This window comes from Marmota marmota, unplaced genomic scaffold (assembly GCF_001458135.2).
Source record: "Marmota marmota marmota unplaced genomic scaffold, marMar, whole genome shotgun sequence".
NCBI lineage: Eukaryota > Metazoa > Chordata > Mammalia > Rodentia > Sciuridae > Marmota > Marmota marmota.
Window position 1 is genome coordinate 35,169,459 of NW_025999949.1, and position 12,171 is coordinate 35,181,629.

The 12,171-nt window shown below is 45.0% G+C and overlaps 1 protein-coding gene across 36 annotated transcripts in view; it reads right to left on the minus strand.

Moving 5' to 3' along the window:
• Positions 1-7,208: 7,208 nt before the first annotated feature.
• The window catches only part of Ptk2 (protein tyrosine kinase 2), a 204,420-nt gene continuing 199,457 nt past the window's right edge, over positions 7,209-12,171 (minus strand). For all 36 annotated transcript variants that reach the window (XM_048802205.1, XM_048802193.1, XM_048802213.1 and 33 more), the window contains 2 exons: positions 11,332-11,412; positions 7,209-8,578 (listed from right to left, as the gene is read on the minus strand). In XM_048802205.1, the coding sequence (XP_048658162.1) occupies positions 8,366-8,578; positions 11,332-11,412 (294 nt within the window). In that variant the 3' untranslated portion in view covers positions 7,209-8,365. The remainder of the gene's footprint in view (positions 8,579-11,331; positions 11,413-12,171) is intronic.

A 12,171-nucleotide genomic window follows, 5' to 3' on the forward strand; every position in this document is an offset into this window, starting at 1 on the left:
GTCGAATCCATTAACAACTTGAACATGACGCCAGCAGATTGGGCTAATATGTGTAAAGCTGTGCTAAATGGAGGACAATACCTGTTATGGAAGGTTGCCAATGAGGAATTTTGCAAGGAGACGGCTAGGCGAAATGCAGCAGCTGGTTATCCTCAGAGAAATCTAGATATGTTGTTAGGAAAGGGACCTTATGAGGATCAGCAGCAACAAATTGCATATGATCCTGGTGTATACGCACAAATTGCTGCAGATGCAATTAAGGCATGGAAGACTTTACAAGGACATGGAGGTTTACAAGGTCAATTATCTAAGGTAATACAAGGAGCTAATGAACCTTATGCTGAATTTGTAGATAGGCTTATTCAAACAGCTACCAGAGTTTTTGGGAATACAGAACAAGCAATGCCATTACTAAAACACCTGGCTTATGAGCAAGCGAATCGTTGGTGCAGAGATATCATTAGACCATGGAAACATGAAGATTTAAACACATATATTAAATTATGTAGAGACATTAATGAACAAGAGCAAGTCGTGGCAGCTGCAGTAAAACAGGCTTTAGATGCCAGAGACATTAATGAACAAGGGCAAATTGTGGCAGCTGCAGTAAAACAGGCTTTAGATGCCAGGCCAAGAACATGCTACAATTGTGAACAAACAGGACATTTTAAAAGGAATTGCCCCATTGGAGGAGGGTTTAACAAAACTAGGTATCAAAGGAGTAGAATACCAGGTATTTGCCCACGATGCCGTAGAGGGAGACATTGGGCTAATGAATGCCGTTCTCAAACCACCATAGAGGGTACTCCATTATCAAAAAACGAACAAGGACCAGGTGTTTATCCACGATATCGTGGAGAAAGGCATCGGGCTCCATTGCCAAAAAATGGACAGGGGGGCCCAATGCTCCGGGGCCCAAAACCACAAATATACGGAGCACTGGAGGAACCCAGCAACCCCATCAGGGTAGTGCCCAGGACACATTGTCCATCAGATCCCTCATCAGACAAACCAGAGGGAGCGCAGGGTTGGACATCTGCGCCTCCGCCAGAGCAGTACTAACTCCAGAGATGGGAGTTCAAATCATTCCCACAGGGGTGAAAGGACCTCTTCCCAAAGGAACAGTAGGCTTATTATTGGGACGCAGCTCTTCTACTCTAAAAGGACTTATGATAAGTCCTGGGGTAATTGATCCCGATTATGAAGGTGAAATAAAAATTATAGCCAGTTCTCCAAAGGGTATATCAGTAATTTCACCAGGAGATAGAATAGCACAGTTACTAATAATACCCAGCCTACATGATAAATTTTCCAGTCGTACTGTAGAAAGAGGTTCCAAGGGATTAGGCTCCACAGGTGTAGATTGGGCTATGCTTTCTTTAAATTTAGATTCTCGCCCCATGCTAAAACTAAATATTCAAGGACATGAATTTAATGGGCTACTGGATACAGGTGCAGACCTTAGCATCATCTCTCGTCAAGAATGGCCAAAACATTGGCCATTACAACAAGCCACTCAAACGCTTCGAGGCCTAGGAGTGGCGACTAATCCCCATAGAAGTGCAATGGTATTAGATTGGAAGGATCCTGAAGGATGTGAAGGAACTATACAGCCATATGTATTGGATCATCTTCCCGTAAATTTATGGGGACGAGATGTCCTAGATCAATTAGGTTTGACATTAACAAATAACATCAACCAAAATGCACCCACTATTATGACTAGACAAGGTTTTAGGAAAGGAAAAAGATTAGAAAAACAAGAACAAGGTATAGCAGCACCAATACAAATAGATCAAGGAACAGACAGACATGGGTTGGATTTTCAGAAAGGGCCACTGAGACAATAAAAATTACTTGGAAATCAGAAAGACCAGTATGGGTTCCTCAGTGGCCCCTGACTAAAGAAAAGATACAAGCAGCCCATGACCTGGTCAAACAACAATTAGCAGAAGGACATATACAACCTTCTGTATCTCCCCATAATACTCCCATTTTTGTCATCAAAAAGAAATCTGGTAAATGGAGATTATTGCAAGATTTAAGAGCCATTAATAATGAGATGGTTATTATGGGACCTGCTCAATCAGGGATTCCTCAATTGTCTGCTTTGCCAAAAACCTGGTATGTTTTAGTTATAGATATTAAAGATTGTTTTTTTTCAATTCCAATTCATCCTGAGGATAGTCCACGTTTTGCATTTACTATCCCTGCACTGAATCATGAAGGTCCTGATCAGAGATATGAATGGAAAGTACTCCCTCAAGGGATGGCTAACAGCCCAACTATGTGTCAAATTTATGTTAACAAAGTAATCCAGCCACTTAGAAATCAAAATCCTGAACTACAAATATTTCACTATATGGATGATGTATTATTAGCACACAAAGATAAAAACACATTGCTAGAATGTTATGCCACACTTACAAACTTATTAAAAAATTATAATCTAGAGATAGCAATAGATAAAGTACAATTAAATTTTCCAATTAATTATTTAGGAGTTCTATTATCCTCAACCATGGTCCGTCCACCAAAAATTCAAATACGAGTAGATCAACTCAAATCACTTAATGACTTTCAAAAGTTATTAGGAGACATAAATTGGATAAGGCCTTATTTAGGTATACCAACAGGAGAGTTGGGACCTTTATTTGATATCCTAAAAGGTCCATCAGATCCAAATTCACCCCGAATGTTAACGCCTGAAGCAAGAAAGGCATTAAAAATCATTGAAACATATATGGAAAATATGCATTTGGATAGAATTGATATAAGTTTGCCTTTATTATTTATTGTACTACCAACAAAAAATATTCCTACAGGAGTATTTTGGCAAGAAGGTCCATTATTATGGATACATTTATCTTATTCTCCTAACACTATTCTTACTAGGTATCCTGAGGCTGTAGGACAATTAATACTCAAAGGAATAAAAGCAGCAAAGGGAGTGTTTGGAATTTCTCCCAATAAAATTATTACTCCATATACTATGAATCAAATTGATGAGTTAGCTAATGAGTTAAATACTTGGGCAATAATCATGTGCAAATCTAATGTTTCATTTGATAACCACTTACCATCTAATCCTTTATTGTCTTTTTGGTCATTGCATCCTGTAATTTTTCCAAAAATGACAAGAAAAACACCTATCATGAATGCTCCAAATATATTCACTGATGGGTCAAATAATGGTACAGCAGCAGTAGTTACCCCTGATCAAACTTTTACATTTTTAGTACCCAAACAATCAGCTCAAAAGGTAGAGCTTAATGCAGTTTTACAAGCTTTTGTGATGTTTAAAGATTCTGTATTTAATTTATTTTCTGATAGTCAGTATGTAGTTAATGCTATAGTATCTCTTGAAGATGCTGGTAGGATTTCCCCTTCTTCTACTGTTTTCTCTTTGCTTTCCACTATACAAAGTCTAATCTGGGACAGAAAAGATCCATTCTTTATAGGACATATCAGGGCACATACAGGATTGCCTGGAGCCCTTAGTTTGGGCAATGATTTAGCAGATAAAACTACACATGACATACATATTTTCTCTACACTAGAAGAAGCTATAAATTTTCATAAAAAGTTCCATGTCAATGCTAATACTTTACAAAAGCGTTTTAAAATAACTAAGGAACAAGCTAGACAAATAATAAAACAATGTCAAAATTGTGTGACCTTTTTACCACAAGTTAATCTTGGAGTCAATCCTAGAGGATTGATACCTAACCATATTTGGCAGATGGACGTCACACACTTGCCAGAATTTGGAAAATTAAAATATTTGCATGTTACAGTTGATACTTCTTCTGGATTTTTGATGGGCTCCCTTCATGCCGGAGAAAAAACTAAAGATGTTATAGCTCATTGCTTACAAAATTTTGCCACTGTGGGTGTTCCAAAACAGTTAAAAACAGATAATGCCCCTGGTTATACTTCTACCTCTTTTAAACAATTTTGCTCAACATTTGGCATTACTCATATAACAGGAATCCCATACAATCCACAGGGACAAGGCATAGTTGAAAGAGCTCATCAAACTATTAAAATGTACTTATTAAAGCAAAAAGAAGGAATTGGGAAGGGGTATATATTCCCCAAAGATAAACTTAAAATAACCCTTTTTACTCTAAACTTTTTAAATTTGGATTCATCAGGACTTAGTGCTGCGGAAAGGCATATGTGTCCAAAAAATGTACATAAGCCCAAGGTACTTTGGAAGGATATTCTAACAGGACAATGGAAAGGTCCTGACCCAGTAATTGTCTGGAGTCGGGGGTCTGTTTGTGTGTTTCCACAGGGAGAACAGCAGCCGATTTGGATTCCAGAGAGATTAACCAAGGTCCTGACCCAGTGATTGTCTGGAGTCGGGGGTCTGTTTATGTGTTTCCACAGGGAGAACAGCAGCCGATTTGGATTCCAGAAAGATTAACTAAAGCGATTTCTACAGACCAAAAAGAAGATGATTTGGCTCAAATCCATAACAACTGATATCCAAAACTCCAGTTTGGCTATTCTTACATCTGCAACAGAACCAGGATGCTTTTTTCAATATCTATTTTATTATTGCCCTTTGCCATATCATGAAGTTCTATTTTGTTTTTTGAGCTCATACAGACCTAGGTTAATGTTTTGCTGATCAGTTCTATTTTTTGACTATAGAGTTTTTAAACATTGCAATGGAGATTTCACCTGTAAAAAGTTATAAGGCCTTTACTATAATGTTATGTGTTGTATGTATTATATTATGTGTGCACACTTGTGTTTTGTGTTATATGTTTGAATGTATGTATGTCCATATATCATATATGATGAGCGCTCATGATAAAATGGATCCAAATATTTTTTTTTAATTCACGTGATTTAAATGGTTTAATTTAATTGGGTAAACAGCTGTTAAAGATTGTTTTAATATGTGAACACAAAAGAAGGTTAACAGATCTGTTTGTTTACTTTCACCTTTCCTTTTCATTATATTTAATAATTCTCTTAAAGATAATGTAAATTGTTAAGAAAATTGTTTTCTTTTAGTGCCTTCTGTAATGTTACATAATTTTTTCTTTAGCCATTATTGCCAGAATTCCTATCTTCATCCCAGTGCTGGTGAAGTCAAAGATAAAACCAATCTACAGCTTCTACAATAGCCATCACTGAACTGCTTGCAGAACTTGCCTGGACACATTGTGAGCTCACCTGTATGCATTGTGAACTATCTGTTGGTGCAGCGACTTGTGGTAGTGTTGGGGTATTTTTGCTGATGATGTCATCGGTGGTACAATTTTTCCAAAAGGAGCCGTCAATTGGCTTGGTGTATCTTCCTCCCTTCTGCTTGTCATGATCGTCCAGCTAAAATTTGGGGGCCAACAGAGGTGAGGCAAAGAACCTCACCCCCCCGCTGGTACAAAGACCTCTCCACAGGTGTGGCTGTATTCTGGACCGGTAGTCAGTGACGGGTAAGATCCAATTACAATGGTACCAACCTAAGACAGGAGTCTGACTCCTTGAGGTCAGCTCATCCGATAACGGGTAAGGACCATATGTACTATTGGACAACCTAAGGCAGGCACTGTCCCTAAGCCACATGCTTGTTGTTTAAACAGAGAGGGGGAGATGTTGAGAGCCACAGCCAAAGGGGCCCCAGCAAACTTTCAGACTGCCAGCTGATGATTGGCTCACAGAGGCCCCAGCAACATCTAGCTGATTGGCTCCTCTGCAGTGATGCTCATTGGGCTGTTTCCCTGCCCTTTCAGACCACAGAGCTGCTCATTGGGGGACTTTTTTGGCTCCGCCCACGCGACCCAGCCAATCGGCCTCAAGAGCAGGAGGATTGTGGGAGGTGGAGAGGCTTGTGGGAAGCCGTTGGTGGCAGTTGGGCTCTGAGGGTTTTTCCTGAGGAGCGGTTTTGTTTGGCGTGTGTGGTTCTAAAAATAAAGTTCGTTTCTTTTGACAAGTGGCTCCTGAATTGTGCCCAGCCAGACTGCGGCAAGGCTCACATGCCCTTTTCTCTGGATCTCCATCTTGAACTCTTCGTTCTGCTTTACAGTGGAAGTCACCTCATGCCCAACACGTCTCCAGGCCACTGAGGCCTCCCTCGTGGGCCCCTGCCTGGTGCTGCCAGCCTGTGCTGGCCTATAGGGGCCACACTCCACCTTTGTCCTCCAGCCCTGGCCCTGAGGCAGCCTGCCTCTCCACCTGTTCTCAAACCCAATGTCTTTCTCTGGAGTTCAGGAAGGTGTGAGACTCACCTGCCATCTTTTGCCCCAGAGGAAAAGCAGGATTTCCCAAATAGTGGCCCATAGAGCAAAGGGGTGTCTTGACTGTGGGCAAGTCTTGCCCTGAAGCCTCTGAAGGGAGAATGGGGCAGTTCTGGCCTCCTCCCTGGGGTCATGTGCCAGGTCTGCAAAGCTCTGGCAGTCATCGCTGCGGGAGCTGGGATGCTGCTGCACACCCACAAGCATAAGATAGCCCTGCAGCCCCTGACCCTACATTGGGCTTTTCTTATTTCATAATCACTGTCCTCATCACCACTTTTTTTTTTTTTTTGTGGTGTTGGAGCTTTAACCTGGGACGGTGTGTATCACTGAGCAAGTCCTCTACCACTGAGCCACACTCCAGCCCATGTCACCATCTTAAAACCGAGGAAACTGACTCAAGAGATCCAAGAATGCTAGAGAATAAAGACTGTCTCAGAACACAACAACCCTGATGCTTCCTTTGGATGAAGAAAATGCCACACAGCACAAGATGGAGCCGACCGTGCAGCTACACAGATGTGTTTATCTGAGAACACTCCCCCGGATTCCTCCCCTCGGATCCCTGTTCCTAAGCCTTCTCCTTCCCATAGTCCTGGAGCTGGGGGACTCAGTTCGATTTGCTCTGTGGTTCAGAGACTGCAGCAAGATCAGGGAGGGCCTGGGCGACCAAAGCCAGCAACTCCCTTAAAAAGGGCCCTGTGCCCAAATGGCTTCCTGAGTCTGGACGGGTGATTCCAATGCCAGGCCTGCAGAGGGAGCCTTCCCTGCAGGAGCACTTGAGCCAGCATTCTGATGTGGGCAGCCAGCCTCGGGATAGCCTCCAGATGCTCAGAGACACAGGAACAAGGAAGACAGCATCAGTGAGAGCTTGCTACTGTATCTAGCAACCCCTCTGAAAACCTCTAGGTCATCTGAAGGAAGAGAATCAAAAGAAAGCACACTGGAACAAGAGCCTTACGGCAACACCTTTTTAATAGGTCAAAGTAACTGTACAGTTCATTATATTCTTCCTGAGAATAATTCATATCCCCCGACAAACTAAAGGGAGGGTGTGTTCTTCAGAATGATCTAAGAGGACGATGGTGCAATAGCTGGACATCTATCGAGAACCAAACCCCTGCGTCCCGCTTAGTTCTCTGTGGGGAAGAGAGACACGATGAGGGTCAGCCAGCGCCCGTGGCTGTGAGGGGTCAACATGGCTTTAATCTTTCCTTATAAATCATATAAAAATGGAAAACGGTGGTTCTGGACTCCTCGCTGCAGTTTGGAGGTGCTCTGGTACAAAGTGTTTCTGCTTCCAAGAGAAATTACACTGCTACAAACAACGGGCACATTATCCTGGTGAGAAGACATGAGTTTTGAGTCTTGGCTGGGCTCTGCAGCTGGCTCCAGCCCAGCGCTTCCATGTCCACGTAAAGTGAAAGGCGGGAGACAGAAGGGTGCTAGTTTTTTTTTTCTGAAATGATTTGAGTCTTCAAAATATAGCTTTTATATTCTTTCTTTGTAAATGGGATTAGCATATTGCAACAGAAGGGTGTTCTAGCCAAACCCCAGTCTGGATAATAATGCTATGGCAAGAAAGGAATCCTCAGCCTCCTGGGTCTCCTGGGATTCTTTACCACATTCTCTTCTTCCTATATTCAGTGAAGGCAGGTCAGGAATGAACACAGCCCCCAGGCCATTCCCACTAACAGGAATACCAACTGCTCTTCACATTTCTGCTTTAATTTCATTTTGACACAGGGTCTTGCTAAGTTGCTGAAACTGGCCTTGAACTGGCAAACTTCCTGCCTCAGTGTCCCCAGTTGTTGGGATTACGGGCATGCACCATTGCATCTGGCCTTCATGTTCTTAAAAGCTTCTTAATGTATAATTTTCATTCTTGAAAAATGCCACATTATGGACCCCAGACTTTTCCGAACCCCATGATTTAAAAAGAATAACAAAAATGAACCCAAGTCAAGATGTGGTTAAACTTATGTGAGAGGTTTTCAGCCAGCTGTTGCTCAGCTGGAGATGTGGTGCTGGCGCCTGAGGACACGCTGGCTCTGGCTGCTGGTGGAAGGTCGGTGAACACCTTCCCAGGGAAGAAGTACAGCCCCCGGGCGGGCTCAATGTGGCCTTGCCTGCCCAAGCATCTTCAGTCTCGCCTGGTCAATGGCATCCAGCAGGTTCTTGGCATCCACTGCGAGGGCGTGGGCGGCAGTCAGCATCTGCTTCTTGTACTCCTGCTGCAGGCTGGTCATGGCGCACTGCTGGGCCAGCCGCATCTTGCTGATGAGCTCTCCCAGGTCAGAGTTGAGCAGCTTCTGTGCCATCTCGATCTGGAAGGACAAGAGGCAGGTCAGGAGGATGGCTTCTAAAGAACCTTTCAGGGAACTTTCTTGTCTTTTATTGCAGGGCTGGGGATAAAATCCAGTGCTGGGCACGCACTCTCCCACCGGACCCCACCTCTGCCCCTTCTCTACGCAATTTCACAAGCCTTTCTTTTGATGCCACCATGAGAAAAAAAAAAAAAATCTTTCCCTCAAATAAATCCTCCTTAGAAGCAACAGGGTGGAAAACCTTTCTCTCCCTGGGAACTCTGGCCAGTGTCGTGTGCCTGTGCACGTGTACTTGCCCAGCAGTCCTGCTTCCACCCACAGCCCTGCTGTCACCAGGACGTCCTCTCCATTCTGTATTTGCTGTCTGGACTTCCACCTCACTATCTGGCAGGGCTTTCCTTTGTTTTAAAGTAAATCATAGAACCTGACAGAATCTCAGAGATTACCTGGTCCAGATTCTCCCATATCAGCACGGGCAGCTGAGGTACAAAGTGACCTGCTGAAGGCCAAGACAGGACAAAAGCCTGGGTCTGGACTCCTGATACCTCTCTGGACCTCCCGGAGCTGCATGGGACGATTCTTGGAGTCAGAAGGCCCTGGCCCTGCCTTGGCATGAGCAGGCACGGGACTCGCCTACTGCCCCCATGGGGGCAAAGGCTTGTGTGTGGAGTCTCATGAGCCCGCCTGTTCATTCAGCCAGGGGTGACAGCCATCTGCTCTTGTGGCCCTTCCTGAGCACTTAACATGCACAAGGTACCTTGTGCTGTGACATGAGAAGCAGTCAGACATGTCTGCACACACAGGCTAGGCACAGGACTGCCTGGGACCCCCAGAGACAGTAGCACAACAGAGATGCACAGTGAGAAGGGGCAACTCACCCTGCCTCAGAGGCTTCCCAGGAGAGCCTGGACTTGGCCTGCACTGTGAGTGGGCTGGCTTCCACTGCAGGACCTCGCAGGCCATGCCCAGCTGGCCCTCTCCTGCTGAACTTGGTGGTGGGTAGGCAGATCAGATTTTTAGGAAGGAACAATGTAACCTAGAGATCTACCTCTTTCTTTCAGAAAGAAAGCTCTGGGGGCAGGGAAGGAAGGCAAGTCTTATGGCAGTCTGAGGAGGTGACAGTGGTCGGTGAGGATGAGGCCCACTGGAGACTGTGTCCCGTGTAGAGGGGACTGAAGGGGCAAGTGGCCAGTGTGTGGTAAGCCCTAGCTGGGGAAGCAAGCAGGGAAAAGCAGACGGCTCCTGCCAGCAGCTGACAGATGGCTGGAGACTGAGCTCGGTACGGCGCTACCATGCACGGGCTTGGGAAGCAACAAGTATTTGGATCTATGGAAGTGGGGTGGGTTGCCAAGATGAGGGGTTTTCTTTAATACAAATGGGTGGCACCTTGGGGACAACCACACTCAGTGTAGCAGCAGGAGGGGAGCTGAGCAGGACTGGCTGCTCCTTAGGAAGCATGGTGGGCAGCAGGGAGGGGCAGTGGGCGGGGAAGCAGGCCAACAGGAAGGCTCCTCTTAAACAATGATTCAACAACAAGGAATAAGGGAGAGGGATCTGTATGCCTGAGAATCAGGAGTGCGAGTAGTGACTTCAGCTACTGGCTGCAGTAAGTGCTGATGATGGTCCCGCAGAAAAACCCTTGTTAGACAGACCCCTTTCCTGCCTATGGTCATGAACTCCTCTGCTTTCTGACAAACTTGTTGCTGATCATGGAAAACTGCTCAGAGCCCCAGAGAAGCAGGTAAACTAGTGAGGACCTGCTTGCTATGAAAAAGCTGCACTGTGGAGACACTCAGAGGAACTACGTGGTTCTGTCACTGATAGAGGAACCACCAATGGTTGCTGTGTCCCGCTGTCCCTTAGGAGGCAAGATACAGCTCCCCAGATTGACATCACCCAGACAATGTGTACCTCAGATGTGACATCCTGAGAAGGACTCCACTCCACTTCAGGAGTCCTGCCTGCTTAAGATGTGACACTGATATGCCATCCTCCTGCCTCCCCTAACCCTCCAGCCTGAGACAACAGGCATGCATCACCATGCCTGGTGATACTGACGTTTTTTTAAAAATATTTATTTTTTAGTTGTAGTTGGACACAATACTTTTATTTTATTGATTTATTTTTATGTGGTGCTGAGGATCAAACCCAAGGCCTTGCACATGCTAGGCGATTGCTCTACCGCTGAGCCACAACCCCAGGCCAACACTGACTTTAATGACCAAGTACAGGCTCAGTTATGTGAAGAGTGTCACCATGTTGAGAGCACTCTGACAAGTACACTGCCCTTCATCTGTAAGTCAGAACGAGGCAAAATTACTGAAAGGTGGTGGAAGCGATGATTGTTGCTAGGAGACAATATTTGGGGTGAACTTTGGTCCCTTAAAAACTTTTAGTAAAATTTATTAATTTAAGAGAATATTTTAAAGGGAAAGCCAGTATCACTTGCAAATACCAAGGTCTGGGAAGGAGCATTCAAAGGAAGTGGCAATGCGTCTCCCACTTTGGAGGAGCTCAGCACCGACAGCAGTTTCCCTGAGTGCTCACGGCCACCCTGTTCCTCGGGGGAAGGCCTCACACAATGGCTCTGAGCCTGAGCAGGTGCTGACCTTGGCAGGGGACAGAGTGAACAGAAGGGCTATCACCTGTGGAGCACCTAGAGCCAGCCTCTGCTGGTCCTGATGTGGGACCTTCAGCACCACAGCTGTTCCTGTGTGTGGCCCCGCACATGACCCTTCCAGTGCTGTGCCTACCTCTCGGTGTGTGCTGGCTGGGAGGACAGGAATGGTCTCATCCACGGTAGCCAATAGTGTCCGCAGGGCCAAGCCAACTTCCTAACAGACAAAACCACGGCCAGGGTTAGAGCACATAGGAATTTCATGGTGGCACTGACCCTTTCACCTTGCAAGTGAAGTGTGCACGAACCTGCGCGCGCACGCGCACACACGCACGCACACACACACACACAGTTTTTAACAGTTTTAAGAAAAAATTCTGCACTTCTTTCTCTTAGTACTGACCCCATCTAGTACATTACAAGGCTCCTTCCCTCTGTAAAGATGCAGATCTCTGTCTGTCCTTCACCATAATGTACCAGAGCAGTTGCTCAGGTAAGACGCGTCACATAGACGCTAAGAAACAGGCATGCCCTGTTCCCACCTGACCCAGGAAGACGATGGTGCCCACACAGGTGAGGCAGATGCCACCTTTCTCATGTGTGCGCATGGAATCTAGAGGCCATTTTGAATCTTCCACTCCACACTCCATCCATTCTTATAATCCATGTGAGTTGTTAAGACAAGGGCTAACTTCTTAGAACATCATCATTTTAAATTTCATTTTTTTTTTTTCTAGTATTGAACCCAGGGACACTCTACCACTGAGCTATATCCCTAGTCCTTTTTTTTATTGGGGGAGGGAATACCAAGGATTGAACTCAGGGGCACTCAACCACTGAGCCACATCCTCAGCCTTATTTTGTATTTTATTTAGAGACAGGGTCTCACTGAGTTGCTTAGCATCTCGCTTTTACTGAGGCTGGCTTTGAACTCGTGATCCTATTTCAGCTTCCCAAGCTGCTGGGATTATAGGCG